Below are 25,383 nucleotides of genomic sequence, written 5' to 3'. Positions count from 1 at the left end.
ATTATATTTTACTTGTGGAAATTGAGACCTGAACATGTTAATTTATTTAGGACATTAGTGCAAAGTTGTTTTTTGTTTTTTCCTTTATTGATTTTTAGAGAGAGAGGCAGGGAGAAAGGATAGAGAGATAGAAACATCAATGAGAGAAATATCGATTGGCTGCCACCTGGAGCCTGTGCCCTGATGGAATCAAACCAGGAAACTCTTGGTTCCTGGGTCAACTCTCAACCTCTGAGCCACACTGGCTGGGCAAAATTTTATTAAACCTTATTGGCTTTGCATTTTCTTATTCCTCTTTTGCAAAAAGTGAATTAAATCTTTATGATCTTTACATATTTATCTGAAAACGTAATATATTAAAACAGCATTTTAAATTTTGTTTGTTAGAAACTTATTACTGATTTTTGGAATTTTAAATATTTAACTACATGTAGTTCTATTGCTCTAGAATGTTTACAGAATTTGATAGAACCACTTGGAGATAATTTTTTTTCACAGAGAAATAAAAATGGAAACAGTTCCTAATTTGAACTCTTGAAAATAGAGGTATGACTACATCATTAAGGGTGATATTCTCTGTTATCAATAAATACACATGGCAGAATTTTTGCTAAATAATAGAATGGTACTTGGGTTCTGTGAAACTGAAAATTTCCATGGCAGCTCCAACTTATACTGAGTATGTTAGTAAGTGTGCCAGTATGTCATACTATAGAAAAATTGGCCTATTATGTTTATGTTATAGTTGCAAATTCAGTTTTTATACTATATTATAGTATCATAGTTGAGATTTAACAATTTGTAGATAACTAGATAGAACTTAAAATAGTAACTTTTATTAGTAGCATTTATTCTCCTTATTAAAGAAATTTCCTTCTTTGTAACAAGTTCATATTAGCAAGAAAAGAAAATTGTCTTAGCTGATTTCATCCAGATGTTGAAAGATTTCCACTGATTAGTCCTATGAAATGTATAACATTTTCCAGATTTTTTTTATTGAGAAATAATTGTGGTCCAAGTAATAGTAGATAATATTACTTATACATTTAAATATTTCTTTAATGTACAGTACATACCTTGATATTTTTATGATTATTTTTATCTTGGTATTTTTAAGATTTCTCTTTCTACTTTAAAAGCCCTGAAATAGAATTAAGTATGTTATGATTTTTAAGCAACTTAAGGCTGAGAGTAATGATACAAGTTAATAGAAATTATCAGGAATGTATTGCATCAATGTTAACTTTCTGATATTTTATATCTTCCAGAAACTGGGAGTGATTTTTCCATGTTCGAAGCTTTGCGGGATACTATTTATTCTGAAGTAGCTACATTAATTTCTCAAAATGAGTCTCGTCCACATTTTCTTATTGAACTCTTCCATGAGCTTCAGCTGCTCAGTACAGACTACTTAAGGCAGAGGGCTTTATACGCATTGCAGGTAGCTGCACTTCCCGTTCTTTCTCCTCCCCCACCTGGTGTTGCTGTCTTCGTGATCCTGTCTGAAGTATATGCTTGTTCGTATATCTTTTGATCTGTTTTTTATGTGCCTTCTTGCCTTTTGTGTAAAAGTTCTTGTATAGCTAAAATAGCTTTTAGATAAAATCTTTTTCTGAGCAACTTTTCAGTATTATTATTTTCTTCATAGTTAACCTATGAGGTGAGGTATATTGAATTTGTTGTTCTGTCTGGTTTTGCTTTTAAATTTTGATGAACATTTATGTTTTAACATAAATATTTTATTTTCTTATTTAGGACATAGTATCCACACATATGTCTGAGAACCATGAAAAAGATGTGAAAAATATAAAGTCAGTGAATTCTGGTACTTGGATAGCGTCAAACTCAGAACTTACTCCCAGTGAAAGCCTTGCTACTACAGATGATGTAAGCTGATAATGATTAATGAAATCTATACATAATTTCAGTATGTGTTAAACAAATGTTAAAATGTTATAAATTGTGAGTGTTAATGTTTGGTTTTCAGCTTTAAAAAAAATCAAAATACATTATAAATGATCAATTATGTAGTCTAAAATAGTTGTGTTTTATATCTCTTGCTCACCACAGGAGTTGACTCATAACATTTAGTAAAATTTGTTGTATTCAGTCAGAACCTTTCAATAAATAAATATAAGATAAAGCAGGTCTTTAGGCTAAAAGAGAAGCCTAGACAAAAGAAAGCCATTCAGGACAAAAATGTAATTTAATGTATTAAAGTTGATGAAGGAAACTTTAAGTAAAGTAGAAAGGAAATGGAAAAGAGTGATGAGGAAAATGATATATTTTCAAAAAACTATGGTCTCCAAATAAGCACCTATCTAGCATACAGGAGCTATGGTGCCAGGAAGGTGCTATTAAATGACCAAATGACAAATGACTAGGATACTGAGGAGATAGAGAACATGCAAAGTATTTGGAAATCACCTGTTTAAAGGTTCAGACCCTAATTCTGTCATAAAAGATGATATGTAGTTTTGGAATAGCAAATACGCTTTGTATGCCATCTCTAGCACCTGGATATCCATGAATAAGAGTACCATAACTGATTAGCATATATCTGCTCTTGGGAGAGTTAAAAGCATATAACTCTGTTTCTGCCCATTGTTGATATGTTAACATAATTTTTTTCTGAAGTATTTGTTTTTTTTAGAAGATTGTCTTGTCTCTTCACATATAGTAATTTTTTTACAATATCGAAGACTTTTTTCTGAAGTTTTGCTCTAACTTATACTCATGTTTAAGACAATACTTTCCCATATCATTTTTTTTTTTGCTTAAAACCTTTCTCTACTAGGCTCCAATGCCTATACTGTGAAGGTAAGCCTGTGTCTAAAAACTACATGGTTTTAATTGACTTCACAATGTCAAGGTTAAATTAATGTAAGGAATTGCTACTTGGGTTACATTCAAGTTTATTAGACATTGAAATAACTTAGTGAGAGCATGAAGTGTTTTTTCTAAATATTTTTTAGTAATTTTATATCCTTAACTCCAGTGCCTCCCTTTTTATTCAAATTTTATAGGTAGCATTACTTTAAGTTATTTTATTTTATTTATTTTTAAATATATTTTTATTGATTTCAGAGAGGAAGAGAGGGAGAGGGAGAGAAGCATCAATGATGAGAGAGAGTCATTGATTGGCTGCCTCCTGCACGCCCACTCCTTGGGATCGAGCCCAAGACCCGGGCATGTGCCCTTGACCGGAATTGAACCTGGGACCCTTTAGTCCACAGGCCAACGCTCTATCCACTAAGCCAAACCAGCTAGGGCATTTTAAGTTATTTAAAAAGATTTGAGCACATTGGTCTGCACCATCAATAGCAAATTTTGAAAATTGAGTTACAATTTATTGTTAACCTGACAAGGTTTTAAAGTTACTGGTAAATGAAATTTAAAAGTACTATGCTGCTTAATTAAGTAGGTGCTTTAGTCAGCTTGGGCTGGTAAACACAATACTGTAGACTGGATGGTTTAAACATTTATTTCTCATGGTTCTGGAGGCTAAGAAGTTTATGATCTTGGTGTTAGCAGATTTTTCTTCTTGTTGAGGACCCTCTTCTTGGCTTGCAGATGGCCACCTTCTCCCCAGGTGCTTACAGTGGCAGTGAGAAGAAGACCGAGTGTCGCTTCCTCTTTATCTAAGGACACTAATGCCATCATGGGGCTCCACCCTCATGACCTCATCTAAACCTGATGACCTCCTAATGCTATCGCATTAACATATGAATTTGGGGGAGTAGGGGCCTCACAATGATTCAGTCCATAATTGTAGGGAATTGGCATAAATAATCATAGTATTAATAAATTTTTAAAAATGTAAAAAAATTATTTTATTTTTAAAACATATTTTTATTGATTGTTTTCAGAGAGGAAGGGAGAGAGAAAGAGATAGAAACATCAATGATGAGCCCTAGCTGGCTTGGCTCAGTGGATAGAGTGTCGGCCTGCAGACCAAAGGGTCCCAGGTTTGATTCCAGTCAAGGGCACATATCTTGGTTGCAGGCTCCTCCCTAGCCTGATCCCTGGTTGGGGTGCTTGCAGGCGGCAACCAATCGATGTGTTTCTCTCACATTGATGTCTCTCTCTGTCTTTTACTCTTTCTCCCTCTCTCTCTAAAAAAAAAAATCAATGGAAAAATTTCCTCAGGTAAGGATTAATAACAACAAAAAAAGAAACATCAATGATGAGAGGGAATCATTTTTCGGCTGCCTCCTGCATGTCCCCTACTAGGGGACCTGCAACCTGGACATGTTCCCTGACCGGTAATCGAACTGTGACCTTCTGGTTCATAGGTTGACCAATGCTTAACCACTGAGCCACGCCAGCTGGGCTTATTTTATTTATTTATATTTTTTAAATTGTTGACAGTATTACAGATGTCTTCCATTTTTCCCTCTTTACCCTCCTTCATCCAGTCCCCTTAGTATTAATTTAAATAACTAGTTCTCTAATTTTTCATCTAAAACTTAAATTCAGCATTAATGTCATCATCGTTCCTTATTAATGTCATTTAATTAGCAGCAGCAATATCATCCAAGGTTCATATCTGTTGATTTAGAGCAGTTTTGTGCAGTGGAACTTTCTATAATGATGGAACTGTTTTAGATCTGCATTGTCTAATACAGTATTCATTGGACATGTGCTGTCGAACACTTGAAATGTGGCTAGTGGGATTGAGGAACTAAATTAAAATTTTATTTAATTTGAATAGCTACATGGTTAGTGTTACCAAATTGGACAGATAAAGAGTCTCATTCTCCATGTTTCTAGACCAAGGTCCTTTGAGCTTCATTTATGGAGCTTTAACACACATTTCAGGGTATGTATAAGAGTCTTCATGCCCAGGACAAAGAGAAGGAAAAGTAGACATCTGGAAATTACAAGTGAAGGAGAATGAGGAATTGAAGTTTGAGCAGAGGAAGAAACACTTTGCATCTTCTACTCCCAGTGCTATAAAATGCAAAAGCACATCCACCAGCAAGTCTTAATTGACGGAGCAACAGTATGGTTTCATTTTCTAAAGTGTGTTCACCAATACCTGAATTTTCTTTAATTGGGGCTAAAACTTTTATTTAATATCAGAGAAAATTTTAAAAGATCAATAGCGAGGGAAAGAATATAATTATGAAATGAGTTTCAGTCAAAATACAAGTGAGACCTGGCTGGGTGGCTCAGTTGGTTGGAGCATTGTCCTGTACACCAAGAGGTTGAGGGTTCAACCCCCAGTCAGTGCACATATAGGAAGCAACCGATTGATGTTTGTTTCTTTTCCACATCCATGTTTTTCTCTCTTTCTTTCTCTAAAAAATGAATGAAAACATATCCCTGGGTGAGGATAAAAAAAACAAAAAAAACCAAGTGAGACTCGTGCCACCCCCTAATCATATTAAAGACAAAAGTTAATTTGAAATTTCTTGAAGTCCAGGAAAAAAGCTAAAACTATGACTTCTTAAAGAAAACAAGGAATTCTTCATGATTTTGACATAAGCAAAGAAAGAAAAATTGATTCAATTCTGTTTTTGAAAAGTTACAATTAGGAGAAAATAATCTCAGTATATATAGTTGCCAAATAACTATACATGAGAAATTCAGACTGTTTTATAAAAAACTTTTATAAGTCAATTGTAAGGCAATCAACTCAGTAAAAAATGGGCAAGAGATTTGAACAGGTGCTTCATGAAGAAAGATATGTAAATGGCCAGTGTCAAATTAAAACCACATGTGATGTTGTTACCTTACACCCACTATAAAGGTTGACATTAAACAACATGAAGTGTTGGTGTGAACTTGGAGCAGTTGGAACTCTCACACTGCTGGTGGAATTGTAAAATTGTACAACCACTTTGGAAAGCAGTTTGGTAGTTTCTTATAAAGTTAAAACATTGGCATGTGACCCAGCAATTTCTCTTCTAGGTATTCACCCAAGAGAAATGAAAATATACGTTCAAAAAAATTCTTGTACACTATTATTCATAGCATTTTTAGTCATGGTAGCCTCAAACTGGAACATCAACAGATAAATGGATAAAGAAACTGGTATATCCATACAATGGAATACTATTCAGCTATCAAAATAATAAACTTCTGAAACCCACAAAAGCATCGGTTAATTTCAGAAGCGTAGTGAGCAAAAGAAGCCAGACACTGAAGAGTACCATACTGAATGGTTCCAATTATATGAAGTTTTAGAGCCAACAAAATAAACTGTGCTGATAGAAATCATATGAGTAGGTGTAGTGGAGATAAAGGACCTTTCTGGGTTAATGGAAATGGTCTTTATTTTTAGGGAAGGTGGTTGCATTGGTGCACATATTTTTCAAAACTCATCAAACTGTACATTTAATGGGTGTATTGTTTATAAATTATATTTTAATAAAGTTGATTTAAAAAATATGAATGATGCTGTCATGTTTTTCTTCTGATATGAAACAACTATATATCATAGTCTAAGGTATTGGGCACTGTTCGGGTTTGGAGGTAGGAGAATTTCCCTGAGGGTGGAGAAATAATTTGCAACATTAACTTTTCCAAGTTAGAATTTAATCTGTAGCTGGCTCTGTGTATTGTCATCTACATAAGGACAAGTGTTCTGCAAGGTTATGTAATATTTTAATGTTTTCTATAACTCTCTAATGTTTTATAACTTTGGTTATATAATAATTTTAAGTATATAGTTTTATGCAAATAGTTTTTTTATAATTTTAATATAACCAAACTTTTAAAAAGAAGTATTAGTGATTTTTATTTGTCTTAAAACTGTAACTTAGGAAACTTACGAGAAGAACTTTGAGAGAGAAACACATAAAATAAGTGAGCAAAATGATGCTGATAATGCTAGTGTCCTGTCTGTATCTTCAAATTTTGAGCCTTTTGCAACAGATGATCTGGGTAAGCAGAATTTTTTATAATCTTATATGACTTTACTACAGTCTTTGAATTGCATTGGTAAGGAAGTGACAGTCTAGAACAGCCGTGGGCAAACTACGGCCCGCGGGCCGGATCCGGCCCGTTTGAAATGAATAAAACTATTGAAAAAAAAGACCGTACCCTTTTATGTAATGATGTTTACTTTGAATTTATATTAGTTCACACAAACACCCCATCCATGCTTTTGTTCCGGCCCTCCGGTCCAGTTTAAGAACCCATTGTGGCCCTTGAGTCAAAAAGTTTGCCCACCCCTGGTCTAGAAGGACAAGTTCTGGCAGAACAGGGACTTAAAAATCTATCCATCAGTCTAAATTCAGGAATCTTTGTTAATTCTTGGACCTTGTACAAATCATCTAACCATTCTGACAGCATATACTAAGAAAATGGGGGGGGGGGTCTTATCTTGTTATGTTCTTATGAAAAATATTCACAACTTTCTAGCAAGCGTAATAGAAGTTTAGAAAATGTGATGTCCTTTTTCTTAAGATAAAGGTCACCCTCTTAGGTCTTTCAGTTAATCGGAAAAATCTAAGTTAGCAATGCTTCATCCAATCACATTTTTAATAAAAGTGTTAACTTCTTAATTTGAGGTAAGAATTGAAATTTCTTAGCGTAATAATGAAAGAAGTTTTAGAGGCTTGCATTACTCAAAGGTAGAGAAAATAAACCCTGAGTCCTAAAATTGGGAAGGAGATTAGGGAAAAGAAAATGTATGAGTACCACTTGATTCATTTTCCAGGCTGTAGCCTATCAAAAGATACCTGAGTATCCAATGCTGAAACACAATAGCATCGATTAATTTCAGAAACATAGTGAGCAAAAGAAGCTAGACACTAGTTCATATGGTAATCTGATGTCATATTATTCTGGTGTTTGTGTATATGATGGAAACAAGATGTAGATTATTTCAAAGGCATTTTTCCACTACAAAGGAAAGGGCCAAACCTTGTCTTGTCATTAGTTATCTACCTTTTACCAAAGCAATGAATCTTCCTTTTGCCTTATTCTGATGATCGAGGACTCTAAGGCCAGCTCCCTTCTGAGTAAATGCCTGTCAAGTCTCTACTGAATTCATTTCATAATAGAGAAAAATCACTCTCTGACCAATCCATTCCCTTTTAGTTTTCCTCACAATCATTCACCATTAATTCTGTCTGAAGTAGACAAAGGAAAATTGGGAAATGTCATTCTACGTTCTTTTTTTTTTTTTACCTTAATTGATTGTTTTAGCTTAGGTTTTTGCATCAGAATTTGCATGACATTTTGGAATTTATTTTTGTACTGTTAAATGAAGCAAAGTGGTGTACTGAAATACACTGACTTCGTCATCTAAGAGACCTGATTTCAAATTCCTTTTCCAACATTTAACTGGCTATGCAACCTTGTGCAGCCAAGTTCTCTGAAAATGAGGGTGCTGTCATCCACTTTATAGTTATTTTAAGGATTAAATGAAAGTACCATACCTATAACTTGTTAAAGCTAGTTTTCCTTTCCTCTGTTCAGACATTAGTTTTTTATTAATAAACTTAGAGGAATACATGAAACAATTTCACATCTTGTAGCCATGTTTCTGTTCCATATGCAGGTAACACCGTGATCCACTTAGACCAAGCATTAGCCAGAATGAGGGAGTACGAACGCATGAAAACTGAGCCTGAAAGTGACACCAACGCGAGCTGTGCCTGCGGGGCTGTGGAGGACGGCAGCCGTGCTGCTGCCGCGGCCGCTGCTCATAACTGGACAGGTGTGTTGTTGGATTCCTTAGCAGGGAAAGTCATCTTATATAGTTCCATATATAAAAGCTAAATGCCCCATCTGATGTATAATAATGGGTTTTTAATCACGTTCTTTTATTAGGGGTGCTAAAATTACATAGATGTTTCTTTGTATTATTTTGGCATTAAATATAATTTAATTTTCTGAAGAATTTTGCGTAAACACATATAATGTCAGACTTTATTTTGCTATCCTTTTCTTTTTAAAAATAGAAACTCCTATTAGTGAAAATCATAGTTCACAACAACCTGTAAGTGAGATTTCTACCGTCCCGTGTCCTAGAATTGATACTCAGCAGCTAGACCGACAAATCAAAGCAATTATGAAAGAAGTCATTCCATTTCTGAAGGTAAGCAATAATTTTTAAAAATAAACTTCGGTTTGTTTTTTAGTTCATACAAAGTATTCCATTGTAATAAATTCAGAAAACACAAGTAAACAAAAGAAAAGCTAAAAATAACCTGTGGCTTTGTCACTCAGAGATAGCCCCATCAACATTTTGGGAACCTTTCTGACCAAATCACTCTCTGAACAAATCATTCCCCTTTAGTTTCCCCTTTCCGTAATATTTTCTGCATATATATGTGCATTCTGCTTTTTTCATATACTGTAAACATCTTTCTACAGCATATTTTTATGGTTACACAATATTCTTTCATTATTTATTCAAAAGTGCCTACTTTTAGCCAGGTTTTGTGGACATGGTAGTGAACAAGTCAAAGCCTTTGCTGTCATGGTGCTCACGTGCAAGGATGTTACTTATTTTAAAATAAGTAAATGTATATCAGATAGTGATATGTGCCATGCAGAGAATTAAAATATGGTATGATAGTGTCTATTTTAGACTGGATGGTCAGGGAAGCTCCTAATTCATATCTTTGGAAAAGGGAGCATTTAAACAAAGATATGAATTAGGAGCCAGCTTAAACCAAGATCGTTCCAGACAGAGTTAAAGGCCTTAAGATAGGAACTAGCTTGGCTTCTTTAAGGAACTAGAGGAGGACCCATGCTGTAGGAAATTTGTGAGAGTTGTAAGAAATTCGTGAGAGAAGAAATTGGAGAGGGGGCAAGGGCCAGTTATGTAGAACATTATAGGCCATGATTAGGAGTTAGGACTTTGTTCAGAGTTCAAGAGGAAACTCCAGGAGAGAAAAACAAAGTCTGGTTTGTTTGTGGATAATTGATTATAGAGGTCAGTAGCGCAATGAACTCAGATGAGACATAATAGTGGCTTAGACCAAGGGTGGAGTACTAGAGATGGGGAGAAGTAGACAATTGAAATATACTTTGGAAACTAACAAGTCCTATTAATGGTAGGTGGTTACCTAAAGCAGGCACTAGCTAAGAGAAAGGGGCTAGAACTGTGACCCAGGACAAGATGATTCAACATTTAGAAGGTGTGCAAAAAGGAAAAGCCAGAGTTTGCCAAATAGGACTTTCAGTAGTGAGCTATGTTGATTGCTACTCTGAGGGTTTAGTATTCATAGAATAGAATTCTCTATTATTTTATCAGTTCTTATTGTTAAATATTTATGTTTATCCTTTTTTTCACTTTTATAAATACATAATTGACAGCTAAATTTAAATATACCAGGTGTACTGGTTAATAATGCGGATTTTTTTTAATAGATGGAGTTATACATATGTTGATATACGATTTGATATGTATGCTATTTTGTTATATTGACAGCAAGCTTCAAAACTTCATATGTCAAATTTTCTGAAGGTGTTAACATCATAGATATTTTTACACTTAGAAATGTTGAATTTCATGCAAAAAAAACATTTGAGGGAAGTTTTAATTGATTACTTTACTTTGAAGAAAAGTGCTGCTGAAAGATATCATATGCTTCAGGAAACTTATGGTGAACATGCTCCATTTCAAGATACTTGTGAACGTGGATTTAAATGCTTTAAAAGTGATGATTTTGATGTGAAAGACAAAGAATGTCCAGGTCAACCGAAAAAGTTTGAAGACCAACAATTACAAGCATTATTGGAGAAGATGCGTGTCAAACTCAAAAACAACTTTCAAAAAGATTAAAACTTTGCTCAGCAAACAATTTCTGATCGTTTATAAGCAATGGGAAAGATTTTAAAGGAAGGAAAATGGGTGCCACATCAACTGAACGAAAGACAAAAGGAAAACCAAAAAGTCATCAGTAAAATGTTGCTTCAACAGCACGAAAGAAAGTCTTTTTTTGCATCGAATTGTGACTGGCGATGAAAAGTGGATTTATTTTGAGATCCCAAGCGCACAAAATCATGGGTTGATCCAGTTCAACCATCAACATCGACTGCAAGGCCAAATCGCGTCAGAAAGAAGAATGCACTGCGTTTGGTGAGATCAGAAGGGTGTGGTTTATTATGAGCTTCTAAAACCATGTGAAACTGTTAATACTGATCCCTACCGACAACAAATAATCAATTTGAACCACGCTTTGATTGCGAAATTACCAGAATGTGCCAGAAGACACGGCAAAGTAATTTTGCTTCATGATGACGCACCATCACACACTTCAAAACCAGTTAAAGACACCTTAAAAGATCTTGCCTGGGAAGTATTAACCCACCCATTGTATTCACCAGATCTTGCTCCTTCAGTTTACCAATCGATGGTGCATGCACTTCCTGAGCAGCACTTCAAAATGGACGAAGAAATGGAAAATTGGGTCTCTGAATTGTTTGCCTCAAAACCAGAAAAGTTGTATTGGGACCGTATCCATAAATTACCTGAAAGATGGGGGAAATGTGTAGCTAGTGATGGACATTACTTTGAATAATGCACTTTGGATGTTTCTCTTGAAATTACTGTTTTCTTTGATTACAAAATCCGCATTATTAACCAATACACCTACTATATCCCATTTTTATTTCTTGAGAAGTAATTCTTACACAAATTTCTTATTCTAAGGTTAGGAATATTTTCAAGACTTTTGAGACATTATATTAAACTAGAGGCCCAGTGCACAGATTCGTGCACTGGTGAGGTCCCTTGGCCTGGCCTGTGCCCTCTCATAACCCGGAACCCCTCGGGGATGTCGGACCACTGGTTTCGGCCCGATCCCCTCAGGCCAGGCTAAGGGACCCCATTAGTGCACTGATCTATGCACCGGGCCTTAGTATGCATATAAGATCTTTGGTTAATCTCTTCCCACCCTCCCCTCTTCCCCCTTCCCTCTGACATTCATCAGTCTGTTTCATGTTTCCATGCCTGTGCGTTGAGCATCTGCCCCCTGGTGGAGAGTGAATGTCATAGCTACTGGTCAAACAGTCGCTTAGGCTTTTATATATATATATATATATATATACACACACACACACACACACACACACACACACACACACACATATACAGACACACACACATATACATACACATACATACTAGTGGCCCGGTGCACGAAATTCATGCACGGGGGAAGGGGTGTTCCTCAGTTCGGCCTGAACCCTCTCCAATCTGGGACCCCTCGGCGGATGTCTGACTGCCAGTTTACAGGGATCGGTCCTAAACTGGCAGTTGGACATCCCTCTTGCAATCCGGGACTGCTGGCTCCTAACTGCTCACCTGCCTGCCAGCCTGCTTGCCCCCAACTGCCCCTTGCTGTTGGCCTGCTTGCCCCCAAATTCCCCCCACCCCGCCAGCCTGATCACCCCCAACTGCCACTCCTGCTGGCCTGCTCGTCCCCACTTTCCCTATCCACTGGCCTGCTTGTCCCCAGCTGTCCTCGTCCTGGCCTGCTCATTCCCAGCTGACCCCCACTGATGGCCTGCCTGCCCACAACTGGCCCCCCTGCTGGTCTGTTTACCCCCAACAGCCCTGCCCCCCACCATCCTGATCACCCACAACTGCGCTCCCCTCTTGGCCTCTAACCGCCTCTACCTTGGCCCTGCCACCATGGCTTTGTCCAGAAGAATGTCCGGAAAGTCTCCTGGAAGGTCTCCCAGTCTAATTAGCATATTGCCCTTTTAATAGGATAGAGGCCTGGTGCACGGGTGGAGGCCGGCTGGTTTGCCCTGAAGTGTGTCCTGGATCAGGGTGGGGGTTCCCTTGGGCATGGGGCGGCCTGGGAGAGGGGCCTGTGGTGGTTTTCAGGCCGGCCACACTTCCATGGGGTGAAGGTCCCTGCTGGTGGGTCGTGGTCAGCCTGGGTGAGGGGCTGAGGGCTGTTTTCAAGCTGGCCACACACCCTTCAGGGTGTGGGTCCCCGCTGGGGTGCCTGGCCAGCCTGGGTGTGGAGCTGAGGGCTGTTTGCAGGCTGGCCAAGCCCCCCAGTGGGGACCCTCACCCCATAAGGGAGTGGCCAGCCTGGGTGAGGGGCTGAGGGTTGTTAGCAGGCTGGCCACACCCCCTTCAGGGTGGGGGTCCCCACTGGGGTGCCTGGCCACCCTGGGTGAGGGGCTAAGTGCTGTTTGCAGGCTGACCATGGCCCCGGGCAACCTAGGCTCCCAGACCCTCCTTGAGCGGAGGCCACAGTGGCTGCAAGGAGGTATCTGGGATTTATTTATCTTCTGTAATTGAAACTTTGTAGCCTTGAGCAGAGCCCACAGATGGCCAGGGCAGGTGGGAAACTTGGCTTCCTCCATCACCAGGGGCAACCCAAGCCTCCTGTTTGCTCCAGCTCTGTGGCTGCCGCCATCTTTGTTGGGTTTATTTGCATACTTGCTCCTGATTGACTGGTGGGCGTGGCTGGTGGGTGTAGTGGAAGTGTGGTCAGTTTGCATGTTTCTCTTTTATTAGATACTAGAGGCCCGGTGCACAAAAATTTGTGCACTCGGGGTTAGGGGGGTCCCTCAGCCCGGCCTGTGCCCTCTCGCAGTCTGGGACCCCTCGGGAGATAACGACCTGCTGGCTTAGGCCTGCTCCCGGGTGGCAGAGGGCAGGCCCAATCCCTAGGTGCAGCCCCTGGTCGGGCTCAGAGCAGGGCCGATTGGGGAGTTGGGGCGCCGCCCCCTGTCATGCACAGAGCAGGGCGGATCGGGAGGTTGCAATGCCACCCTCAGTCACGCTCAGGGTAGGGCCGATTGGGGGGTTGGGGCACCGCCCCCTGTCAAACTCAAGGCAGGGTCGATGGGGAGGTTGCAGCGCCACCCCCTGTCACGCACAGAGCAGGGCCAATCGGGGTTGGGGCACTGCCCCCTGTCACGCACAGAGCAGGGTCAATCAGGGGGTTGGGGAGCTCCCGCCTGTCACGCAAAGAGCAGGGCCCATCAGAGGGTTGGGGAGCTCCCCCCTGTCGCTCACAGAGTAGGGCCGATAGGGGAGTTGGGGCACCGCCCCCTGTCACACACAGAGCAGGGCGGATCAGGGGGTTGGGGCACTGCCACTGTCACACTCAGGGCAGGGCTGATGGGGAGGTTATGGCTCTAACCCATCACACACAGAGCAGGGCCGATCAGGGGGTTGGGGCGCCGCACCCTGTCACACACAGAGCCGCAGGGCGATCAGGGGGTTGGGGAGCTCCCCCTATCAGGCACAGAGCAGGGCTGATAAGGGGGTTGGGGAGCCTTCCCCTGTCAGGAACAGAGCAGGGCCGATAGGGAGGTTGTGGCCCCACCCCCTGTCACACACAGAGCCGCAGGGCAATCAGGGGGTTTGGGCGCTGCCCCCTGTCATGCTGATCCCGGTGCTGGGAGGCGTATTACCCTTTTACTATATAGGACAGAGGCTTGGTGCATGGGTGGGGGCTGGCTGGTTTGCCCTGAAGGGTGTCCTGGATTAGGGTGGGGGTCCCAATGGGGTGCCTGGCCAGCCTGGGTGAGGGGATGATGGCTGTTTGCAGCTGGTCACACACCCTTCAGGGTGGGGGTCCCCACTGGGGTGCCTGGCCAGTCTGGGTGAGGGGTGAGGGCTGTTTTCAGGCTGGTGAGTGACTGAAGCTCCCAACTGCTCCTTTTTTTCTTTTTTTCTTTTTAATTCTGGGCCAGCTTTAGCTCTGGCTCCAGCTCTGAGGCCTCTGCTGCTGAAAGCAGGTATCTGGTTTGTTTGGGTTCTATAATTGAGACACTGTATCAACTCCAGGTCTGAGATCCCGGCCGTCCGGCTGAAAGCAGGTTTCTGGGGTTTTGTTTAGCTTCTGTATTTGTTACAATGTTTGAAACTGCAACTCAGAGGCCGGCAAGGCAGGCGGGGAACGTTGGAGTCCTCTGTCACTGAAGCAAGCAAGCCTCATGTTCGCTTCCAGCTGCCTGGCTGCTGGCCGCCATCTTGGCTGGCAGTTAATTTGCATATTGCCCTGATTAGCCAATGGGAAGGGTAGCGGTCGTACGCTAATTACCATGTTTCTCTTTTATTAGATAGGAAGATATATAGATTGTTCCTCAGAAAGGTTTAACAGTTTATATTCCTACCAACAGGGAGAGTATGAGATTGGTAAGCAGTACTATTAACACACTGTTTGCGGGTAGTTTTTATCGAGCGCTAACAGGTGGTGTGGGCCATTTTTGCTATTTTTTTGCGCAAATGGCAACGTTCAGTAAAATTACGATAACTTTAGTTTTACGTATTTTTTTTCAATGAAACTTGTGATTTACTATAAAATGTATACTGAATTATTTTTCTTAGAACCGCACTGAATGTGTGGCAAGGCAGAGAATTGTGTGAAGGGATGACTCTATGCAGTTGACTAGATTACTGTTATACCTGGAAGTACATACATAATTCACCATTGTATGTGTGAGAGATCCAAATTTTGTCCTTTGGAATTCGTATATCTGCATGTTAGCATCCCTTTAGAGCAATAAAAAAGTATAAAAATAAACGTATTTATACATTACCTGCATTCTACCGCTAGTCTCTAAAAAACGTATTAATATGTGTCCCGCGCTCTACTACCAGTCAACGTAAAACGTATAAATACGTTTCCCACATACAGTGTGTTAATTTTGTTTAATAACAATGGACAGGGCAGAGATAAAAGTACAAGAAATAGAAAGTGGGCCTAGCTGAGCAGCTAAGTTGGTTAGTGTGTCATCTGGTATTCCAAGGGTTTGGGTTCTACCTCTGGTCAGGGTCAGGGTACATATAAGTAACCAGGGCCTGCGTAGGCATGTGCACTGCACTTCGTGTTCACTTCCCACTGGGCGAGCGCTTTCTCTGCCTAGCATCCTGCTGCCGGTGCCAGGCAGTCCAGTGGCCGCCAGCAGCCACTTGTGCCCCATAGCAGAACACCTCAGGTCAACCCATCCCCTCTTTTGTCGCTCTGCCCAGTGGCTGGACACTGTCATCTCCTATCGCGTGACCCACTAGACAAAATGGGGATAAATTGAGCATATGAAATTAGGTAAGTGGAGAAACTCTAGGTAACCATATCTCCTCACTCTGAAAAGGTGTAGCTTTTCCTGAGGAAGTGTAAGTTTCTACTCCCCTAAAACAAAGTCATAAAAACAGACACCATCTCTTCTTTGTCTTTCTTCCCTTCTGTTCCCTTCCCCGGGATAGGAAGGACCTGTGCAGGACGACTGGAGGGAGGATGATAAAGCTTAAGTGAAGGGTTACTATTCCGTTAATGGTGGCCTAGGTAATTAGGACCCACTCTTCCATAGAAAACGTAGCTGGATGGAATGTTGAGAAAAGAAAAGCATTCCAAAGAGCTAACAGGAGTGAAGAATTAGTGATCAAACTCTAGAGAAGCAAGAGATAGTTTGTAATTCCAACACTCAGGGCTGCCTTCGCCTGAAGCCATTTGTTGCTAGAAGGAGACCCCTGTGAATCTCAGCTGTGAGGTCGGTGGACATGCAGTATAAGGGATACAAGTGTAAAAGTGCTGAAAGCTGGGATTCTGAATAATCACCCCACAGTTGAACTGGAACCCCAAATGGAACCACCTTCAAGAAAATGTTGAACTGGAGATGAATATGTCTCTCAGATTCAGCTTGTCTTGGAGTTATAGGGAACCTCAGCCTACAAAATCTACAATATTGATCAGGCTGGTGGTGTGCCCAGGTGACTGACAAAAGCAAATGAATATAATCTTTAGAGAAATGTAATATCTCAAACATCAAAGTATTCATGCACACGTACCCTATTTCTAGTAACTTCCAGCACATTTTCAAAGATAGCAGGTATACAAGGAGACATCCTGAAAAGAACATGCAGAAATAATAGACAACAAATAATGACACACACTTCAGATACTGGAATTATCAGAGAAAGAGTATAAAATAGCAATTTTTTAGACGTTGATTACATTTTTATTTATTGATTTATTGATTTTAGAGAGGAGAGATAAACATCAATTTGTTGTTCCACTTATTTATATATTTACTAGAGGCCTGGTGCATGAAATTTGCGCACTGGTACGTTGGTCCCTCAGCCACCCTGTACCCTCTCACATTCCGTGCCTGCTGGCTCCCAACTGCTCACCTGCCTGCCTGCCTGATTGCCCCTAACTGCTTCTGCCTGCCAGCCTGATCACCCCTAACCACTCCCCTGCCAGCCTGATTGATGCCTAACTGCTCTTCTGCTCACCTGGTCGCCCCCAACTGCCCTCCCCCGCCAGCAGTCGCCTCTAACTGCCCTCCCCTGCAGGCTATCTTGTGGTGGCCATCTTGTGACCACATGGGGGTGGCCATCTTGTATGAGGGTGTGAGAGTCAATTTGCATATTACCCCTTTATTATATAGGAGGATTGGTTGCTTCTTGTATGTGCCCTGACTAGGGATCAAACCCACAATCTTGGCATCTTGGGATAATGCTCTAACCAACTGAGCTATCTGGCCAGGGCTCTTGGTATTTTCAAAGAGATAAAAGAGAAGTTTGAAAATACCTGCTAAAACAAGAAAGCTTAAAAATTTGACACAGACTTTGAAAAATAACCAGTACATTGATCCAAACAAAACATTTGCAGTTCTAGAACATTCCCACACTTTGAGAACCACTGATCTAGGTTAAAAAAATACAGCTACTTTCAAAGGATGATCTGCTTGTTTTATTTTTCAGTCAACACTCCTCCAGTTTATTCACACTCTTAGCCAGTTTTTCCAGCTATATCCTTAACTATGTTAGACAACATTTTAAGGAGCGTATAGACCAACATAGTAACAAGGATGGCAAGAATGAAAATATTCAAACTCAATGTACATATTTTATGTCAGTCATACCTTAATAAAGTGTTTTTTAAAAAGAAGGAAAAAAAGTAACCAATGAATGCATAAATAAGGGGGGAAATCTCTTTCTCTCCCTCTCCCTTCCTCTCTCTAAATTCAGTCAGAAAGAAAAGAAAGAGAGAAAGAAATGGAAAGTGAAGGCAAGACTTGTACCAGAGAGAGCACTCTTTTACATTCTAATTTAAATGGAAATTTAAAAAATTAGAAATGAAAAGCCAGTCTTTTCATTCAGATACAGCAAACTACAAAATATGTTGTATTGGGCTCATTTCTTACAATCTACTTGTACTTTTCAATGTGTAAGACAGTGACAATGGAAAGCTAACCCATCATTTGGATTGTAGCAAGTTTTAACATGCTTATAAAGCAAAAGCAAGAAAGCCCTAACCGGTTTGGCTCAGTGGATAAAGCGCTGGCCTGCCGACTCAAGGGTCCCGGGTTCGATTCCGGTCAAGGGCATGTACCTTGGTTGCCGGCACATCCCCAGTAGGGAGTGTGCAGGAGGCAGCTGATCGATGTTTCTAACTCTATCCTTCTCCTTCCTCTCTGTAAAAAATCAATAAAGTATATTTTTTAAAAACAACAACAAAAAAAACAAGATCAAGGAAAAGAGACTGTACAGGGTCTAGTGGTGAATTCTCTCTGTAAGGCCAAAGTAGCCTGTTCAAAAAGTTAGGACAGTGGTTCTCAACTGGGGGTCATTTTGACCCTCAAATCATTTAGTAATGTCTAGCTACATTTTTAGTTATCAGGGCTTGGGAGGTAGAGGGTACTGCTGGCATCTAGTGCATAGAGACCAGATGCAGTAGTGCCAATTGAGAAAGCCTGAGGATGGTTGTAAGAGTAGTTGAACTCAACTGCAGACAGGAAGACAGACAATGTGGAAACTATGGCATGAGTAATTCTGCTTAAGGTACAGAAAAAAAGTGATGAGAAGATTTTTATCAGGCAGTTTCTTTTACTGGCTATTATCTGCTATGGTGAATCAAAATTTGCAAACCTCTTGACATGTAAAGAGGGGGGTTGGGGAGTTGGGTATTCTTATGAATAAATTATTCCAAATGTATATCTGAAAGTTGAAAAGCATCTATTGCAAGAAAAATAAAATCTCATATTATGTGGATTGATTTTATTTGAGCGATAGGTAAGTTTATATCCTAACCAGCTAGGATTTTCCTCAGGAGCACATGGATGAAGTATGCTCTTCTCAGCTTTTGACTTCAGTAAGACGCATGGTGTTGACCCTGACCCAGGAAAATGATGAGAGCAAAGAGTTTGTAAAGTTCTTTCATAAACAGCTTGGAAGTATATTACAGGTAAGAGTTTATACTTGTATGACATAAATATGTACCACCTGATTAGGATTTTTTTTGCCATTTCAGGCATTCTACATTTAAGTAGCTCTCCATCTAGCATTTATTTGTGGTGACATTTTAATACTTTTTAGGTTATTCCTTTACCTGGTTAAAAAAATTGAATTAGGACCTGTGTCTTCATTTAATTTGATCGTCTCTAAGGCCTCTCCCAACTCTAATAACATTTTGTTTTGATTTTTTTTCTTACTAAGAAATTTCAAGTTTGAACTGTGAAAAAAAAATTGTTTATGTGTATATATTTTTATTGATTTAAGAGAGGAAGGGAGAAGGAAAGAGAAATAGAAACATCAGTAATGAGAGAGAATCACTGATCAGCTGCCTCCTGCATGCCCCTCAGTGGGGATTGAGCCTGAAACTCGGGCATGTGCCCTAACCAGAATCAAACCCAGGACCCTTCAGTCTGTAGGCCAATGCTCTATCCACTGAGCCAAACTGGCTAGGGCTATTTGAAAAATTTTTATCCTGTTTTCTCAAATTTTTTATCAATCTGGGAAATTTTTGAAGCTAGAAACCACCTGTTGATTGTGGAGACTTCTTAGGCTGTAATAGTAACCTTAAATTATGTTCAGTAGTGATTTTCAAGGGGGCGGGGGTCATTTTTCCTCCAAGGAGACATTTAGCCATGTTTGTAGATGTTTTATTTGTCACAACAGGCAGGGAGGCATCCAGCATCTAGTGAGATGTTAATAGTGCTAAGGCTGAGAGAATCCTGTGTTAGGTAAGGGTACCTTACATACTCCATATAATAAAAAATCTCTGTGATTAAATGCATCTGTATATTTTCCCACTGAGATAGTTCTATGATGTGTATTTTTATTCTAAACTATAAAATACATTTTAAAAATGTTTATTACAAAATTTTTCTATAAAATTTTTCCTTCCTATTCCTGTGTTTAAGTTGATTTTACAAACAGTATTATTACTCTGCTATTTTTGTTTTAGTGTTGTTGTTTTTTGAGAGAGAGAGAGAGAAACATTGATGAGAGAGGACCATCGATAGGCTGCCTTCTGCACCCTCTACTGGGGAACGGGCCTGCAATCTGGGCATGTTCCCTGCCTGTAAATCGAACCTGTGACCTCATGGGTTGACACTCAACCTCTTAGCCACACCACTGGGCACTTTGCTAATTTTTAAAACCCTAAGTTTGATGCAAATTTCCATCACTATAATTTTCCATTTTTTTATTTGGACTAAAGTATAAATTATATGTAGTTTTTAAATTGTCCTGGATCTATTTAATATAACTAACATATAACCTATAAGGAATATAAGACATCAGTGGTATTATCCATTGTTTAAGAATGCTTAAGATAATTTTTAAATAAATACATTTTTATAAATTTAGTTAGCTTATTTCTACATGAAGAAATAACTCCCTTTTAGAATCAGGTTAAAAGAGTAATTTAAATACTTTTTGTTGCCAAAACCGGTTTGGCTCAGTGGATAGAGCGTCAGCCTGCGGACTGAAGGGTCCCAGGTTCGATTCCGGTCAAGGGCATGTACCTGGGTTGCGGGCACATCCCCAGTGGGAGATGTGCAGGAGGCAGCTGATCGATGTTTCTCTCTCATCGATGTTTCTGACTCTCTATCTCTCTCCCTTCCTCTCTGTAAAAAATCAATAAAATATATTTTAAAAAAAAAATACTTTTTGTTTATCAAGATCCATGTACTCCTGCCTCAATTTTGCCTACTATAATCATAATTCTGGGAAAATCCCAAAGTATAAATTTGGAAATAAGATTTTTTTTTTTCTACATCTCAGAAAATCCGCTTTTTTTTTTTATCCTACTCCTGATTTATTTTTTTCACAAGGGGACGCATGAAGAATAAGGGTAGTGTACATTAAATCTTTCTTAAAGTATTGAAAGTTTTTCATGAGCTAGAGCTTAGATTACTTTTTTCTTATGAAATCTGTTCAATTATTTTTTTTCCACAGGTACCACTATTTGTACTTCTTTCCATGATTGTATTAGATAAGATAGTTTTTGGAGGGAGGGGACACCAGATATAATAGTTATTTGCCTGTTTTCTAAACAGCATAGTTCATATTTTTAGGAAGAAAGAAAAAGATAAGTGGCTTTATTAAGAAGTGTCTGAAATATAGCAGACTTGTTCATTTGATGATATATTTCAGTTTGAATAGAGTTGAGTTTTTTTCAATACTAAAAAGTAATAAAATTGGTTGTTTTTTTTTACTAAGTGACTATTATAATTTAGATTTGTATTGCTCTATCCACAGTTGACATTCACTGTAAACTTAAAATATTTGGTTATTTCAATAGGATTCACTGGCAAAATTTGCTGGAAGAAAACTGAAAGACTGTGGAGAGGATCTTCTTGTGGAGATATCGGAAGTGTTGTTTAATGAGCTGGCTTTCTTTAAACTCATGCAAGATTTGGATAATAATAGTATGACTGTTAAACAGAGATGCAAAAGAAAAATAGAAGCAGCTGGAGTGATACAATCTTATGCCAAAGAGGTAAAGAGCATTCATTTTTATTTTAGAAGTAATCATAATTAGCCTATAAATATAGTTATTATTATTCATAACTAAAATCATACTTGACCTCAGAAAAGCCATTTTAAAGTAATACCAGTTAATCACATTATAAATCAGTACATGTGCTAGCCCCATACTTAATCTATGTGGTAACATTGGTGTCTACAGATCAGGCGTGCAGACAGGAAATGATGCTAAGTGTGCATTGTGAGGTTCACGTTCTTGTCACTTATTCAGGGTGCAGAGAAGAGGATGCCTGCTGCAGCTCTTGCCTACCCCAGCAGATTCCCTAGGCATATGTATCACCCAGCCAACACACATACTCATTTGTCAGTTAGGACTTGATTGCACATCCCTCTACCTTCTTATACCATATTAAGTTAGTCTTGATCACGTGTGAAATTGGATGAGGTTTTTCCCCTCAACTTGAGGTATCTCTAGATCTGCACCCTATTCTTGACTCCCTAATCTTGAAAGGGAAAGCAGGTCAAGACCCAAAATATAATGGGATAACTTTTCCTCCTTCAATATGAAGTAGATAAAGTCAAGCCATCTGTTTCACACTTTGTATAATGTTTTTATTCTAGACGTAAGTTTCAGCCATTGCTTAGAGCTTGATAAAAATAAAAAACAGGATAATAACATAATAAATGATCGAGAGGACTCTTTAGATAGGCATTCTCATAAGGCTGTCTTGAGGAGGGGAAATAGGAGCTAAGGCATGAAAGACAAGGGATTTATAATGATGCTGAAGGGGATGAGCTTTCCGGGAGGAGAGCACTTAAGTGTGAAGACTCTAAGGCAGGATTGAGCAGTTTGGAGAACAGGGAGAAAGCCAGGGAGGCAGGAACACATTAAATGAATTGAGAGTGTAGGAGGGTGAATTCACAGAAGTAGATTAAGCCAAATTACAGAGCCTTACAAACTGTGATAAGGACCTTTCATTTTATTCTAAGCATGATAGAAATCCATAGGAAAGTTTGAAATAGAGGAGTGATGTAATCTCATGTGCAATTTAACATTTTTGTCTGGATACCATATTGATCAGGAATTGTAGGAGAGTAGAGAAAGAGGCAGAGAGACCAGTTATAAGGCTATTGTTAGTCCAGTTAAGAAATGAGGTGTCCTAGCTGAGTGATCAGCAACAGGTACACTTTGATGATTGAGTCAATAAGGCATTCTAATAGGTTTTGATGTTTTTAATAAAAGTACAGGCTGCTTCCTCACTTGGGCGTTTGTGTAAATGAAGGGCCATTTGCTGAGACTGGGAAGATTAAAGGAGGATGGCATTTAGATTTTTGTTTTAGACTTAGTAAATTTGAAATACCTCTTCTGAATCTAAGGAGATGTCAGTTGGCAGTGTTGCTTTGGTTTTGTTAATTTAAAAGATTTAAATAAAAGTTAAATTTACATTTCTAAGAAGCATTCAACTCTTTGGATGATGCAGCCTTTGTTAAAATTTACTGAATACAGAAGTGTAATGCTGAAAGGTTACCCCTAAAATTGTTTGTTTGCTTATAGGCCAAAAGGATTCTTGAAGGAGATCATGGCTCACCTGCTGCAGAAATTGATGCAGAAGACAGAGTACGTGCTAATTAATTTGTACCTAAAAATAATGCTTTCAAAATGAGATTAAATGATTTTAATAGCTTTTACCTTAATGTTTGAGAGCAAAGTATATTATCAAATATCCTTTCTTCTGACAAATCTTTACTTCTTTTAAAAACAAAACTAAAATGATTGTTTGTGTTTTTTATTAGATAATGACTATTATTAATTTTTATGATAGACTTACTATGTATCTTTTTAAAATGTACTTTAAGAAATTAATTGCTCAAATTAATTTGTGGCTAGGACAAGGATGAGACTGAAACAGTTAAGCAGACTGAAACATCTGAGAGGTATGATGGTGACGCTCCCAAAAATGTGAGATCTGATATTTCTGATCAAGAGGAAGATGAAGAAAGTGAAGAATGTCCAGTGTCTATTAGTAAGTTTAAAGGGTTCATGCTAGGATCATACACTTGTTCTTTGTTGGTTTGTTTTTTTGTTGTTGTTAATCCTCACCCAAGGATATTTTTTTCATTGATTTTTAGAGAGAGTGGAAGGGTGGGGGTGCAGAGAGAGAGAGAGAGAGAAACATCTATGTGAGAGAGACAAATCGATTGGTTGCTTCCCACATGTGTCCTGACTGGGCCAGGGATCGAACCTGCAACCCAGCTACTGGCCCTAGACTGGGAATTCAACCCTCCACCCTTTGGTACAAAGGTCGATGCTCTCACTACTGAGAACACCAGCCAGGGCCATGTACTTGTTCTTTATAGGCCTCTTATTAAAACAGTTTGGTGAAATGTAATGACTATAGAATTAGGTGTCTGACAACTCTGAATTTGAATTGCAGTGTAATTCTGACTAAATTACTTGTTTCTGCACCACAGTTTTTTCTAGTACTTACTGTTTTGAAGATTTTAGATGTTATATGTAGAGCAATTGGACAAGCCCTAAGTGGTTTGGCTCAGTGGATAGAGCATCAGCCTGTAGACTGAAGGGTCCCAGGTTTGATTCCAGTCAAGGGCACATGCCTGGGTTGTGGGCTCGATCCCCAGTAGGAGGCATGCAGGAGGCAGCTGATCAATGATTCTCTCTCATCATTGATGTATGTTTCTCTCTCTCCCTCTCCTTTCCTCTCTGAAATCAATAAAAATATTTTTTATTTCTTAAAAAGCACTTGGACAATATAAGAATGCAATAAATTGTAGCTATTATTAAGTGATGAAAATTTCCCCAAAAATTGTGTTAACCATCGTAGATTTGTCCAAAGCTGAAACTCAAGCACTGACTAATTATGGAAGCGGAGAAGATGAGAATGAAGATGAAGAAATAGAAGAATTTGAAGAGGGACCTGTAGATGTCCAGACTTCACTTCAGGCTAACACTGAAACTACAGAAGAAAATGAACACGATGATCAGGTATCCCAGAGTAGATTAACACATTTCCCCCATCTTAACTACTAAAAGCAGATCCTTTTTAAAGATGTCAAAATTTACAGCTTCCCCATTCTCATGTTCATGAATACAAAATTTTAAAATATCCTTGGCTGCTGGTATTCTGGAGCTAGATGTGAGAATGGAGCTGAGGGTCTCACCATTATATAGACTCACTGAATCCTGTTTTCAATGTGATGCTTTGTCCCGTCCTCATTCATGCTTTCCATACCCCACTCCTACTCCAGATGCCCCCCTAGGCCTGAGAATTACTAATTTCTCCAAAATGCAATCTCCTGTTTTCTGTTGAAGTTGAGGGGAAGGAACCTAGGTGTCCACATTTTCCTTAAACGAATTCATATATCCACCACCACCCCCTTTTCATCACCAACTCCCCACCACAATATTCCTTTCTAGAATCTGGCACTTCTAATTATGAGGTGAATCTCAGTTTTTGTTTTCTCCTGCTGCTGAAGGCACCTAGCTTTGTTCATCTTTTGCTTCTCCTGGTCAGTTCCTCTTCCATTCTTTTATCATCCTATATAATAAAGAGGTAATATGCAAATTGACCATCATTCCAACACATAAGATGGCCTGCAGGGGAGGGCAGTTGTGGGTGATCAGGCCAGCAGGGGAGGGCAGTTGGGGGCGACAAGGCCTGAAGGGGAGGACAGTTAGGGGCGACCAGGCCAGCAGGGGAGGACAG

The 25,383-nt window shown here is 39.3% G+C and overlaps 1 protein-coding gene across 1 annotated transcript in view; it reads left to right on the top strand.

Annotated features, from left to right (window-relative positions):
- PCM1 (pericentriolar material 1) overlaps positions 1-25,383 on the top strand; it is a 94,775-nt gene that overhangs the window by 61,770 nt on the left and 7,622 nt on the right. The window contains exons 29-38 of the mRNA XM_081084715.1: positions 1,269-1,441; positions 1,756-1,887; positions 6,771-6,891; positions 8,516-8,674; positions 8,919-9,055; positions 18,996-19,130; positions 21,474-21,671; positions 23,214-23,276; positions 23,547-23,682; positions 24,502-24,662. Coding sequence (XP_080940841.1) covers positions 1,269-1,441; positions 1,756-1,887; positions 6,771-6,891; positions 8,516-8,674; positions 8,919-9,055; positions 18,996-19,130; positions 21,474-21,671; positions 23,214-23,276; positions 23,547-23,682; positions 24,502-24,662 — 1,415 coding nt within the window. The remainder of the gene's footprint in view (positions 1-1,268; positions 1,442-1,755; positions 1,888-6,770; positions 6,892-8,515; positions 8,675-8,918; positions 9,056-18,995; positions 19,131-21,473; positions 21,672-23,213; positions 23,277-23,546; positions 23,683-24,501; positions 24,663-25,383) is intronic.

Source organism: Myotis nattereri, assembly GCF_964212035.1.
Source record: "Myotis nattereri genome assembly, chromosome: 2".
Classification (NCBI taxonomy): Eukaryota; Metazoa; Chordata; class Mammalia; order Chiroptera; family Vespertilionidae; genus Myotis; species Myotis nattereri.
This window is presented reverse-complemented; position numbering and strand designations above follow the sequence as displayed.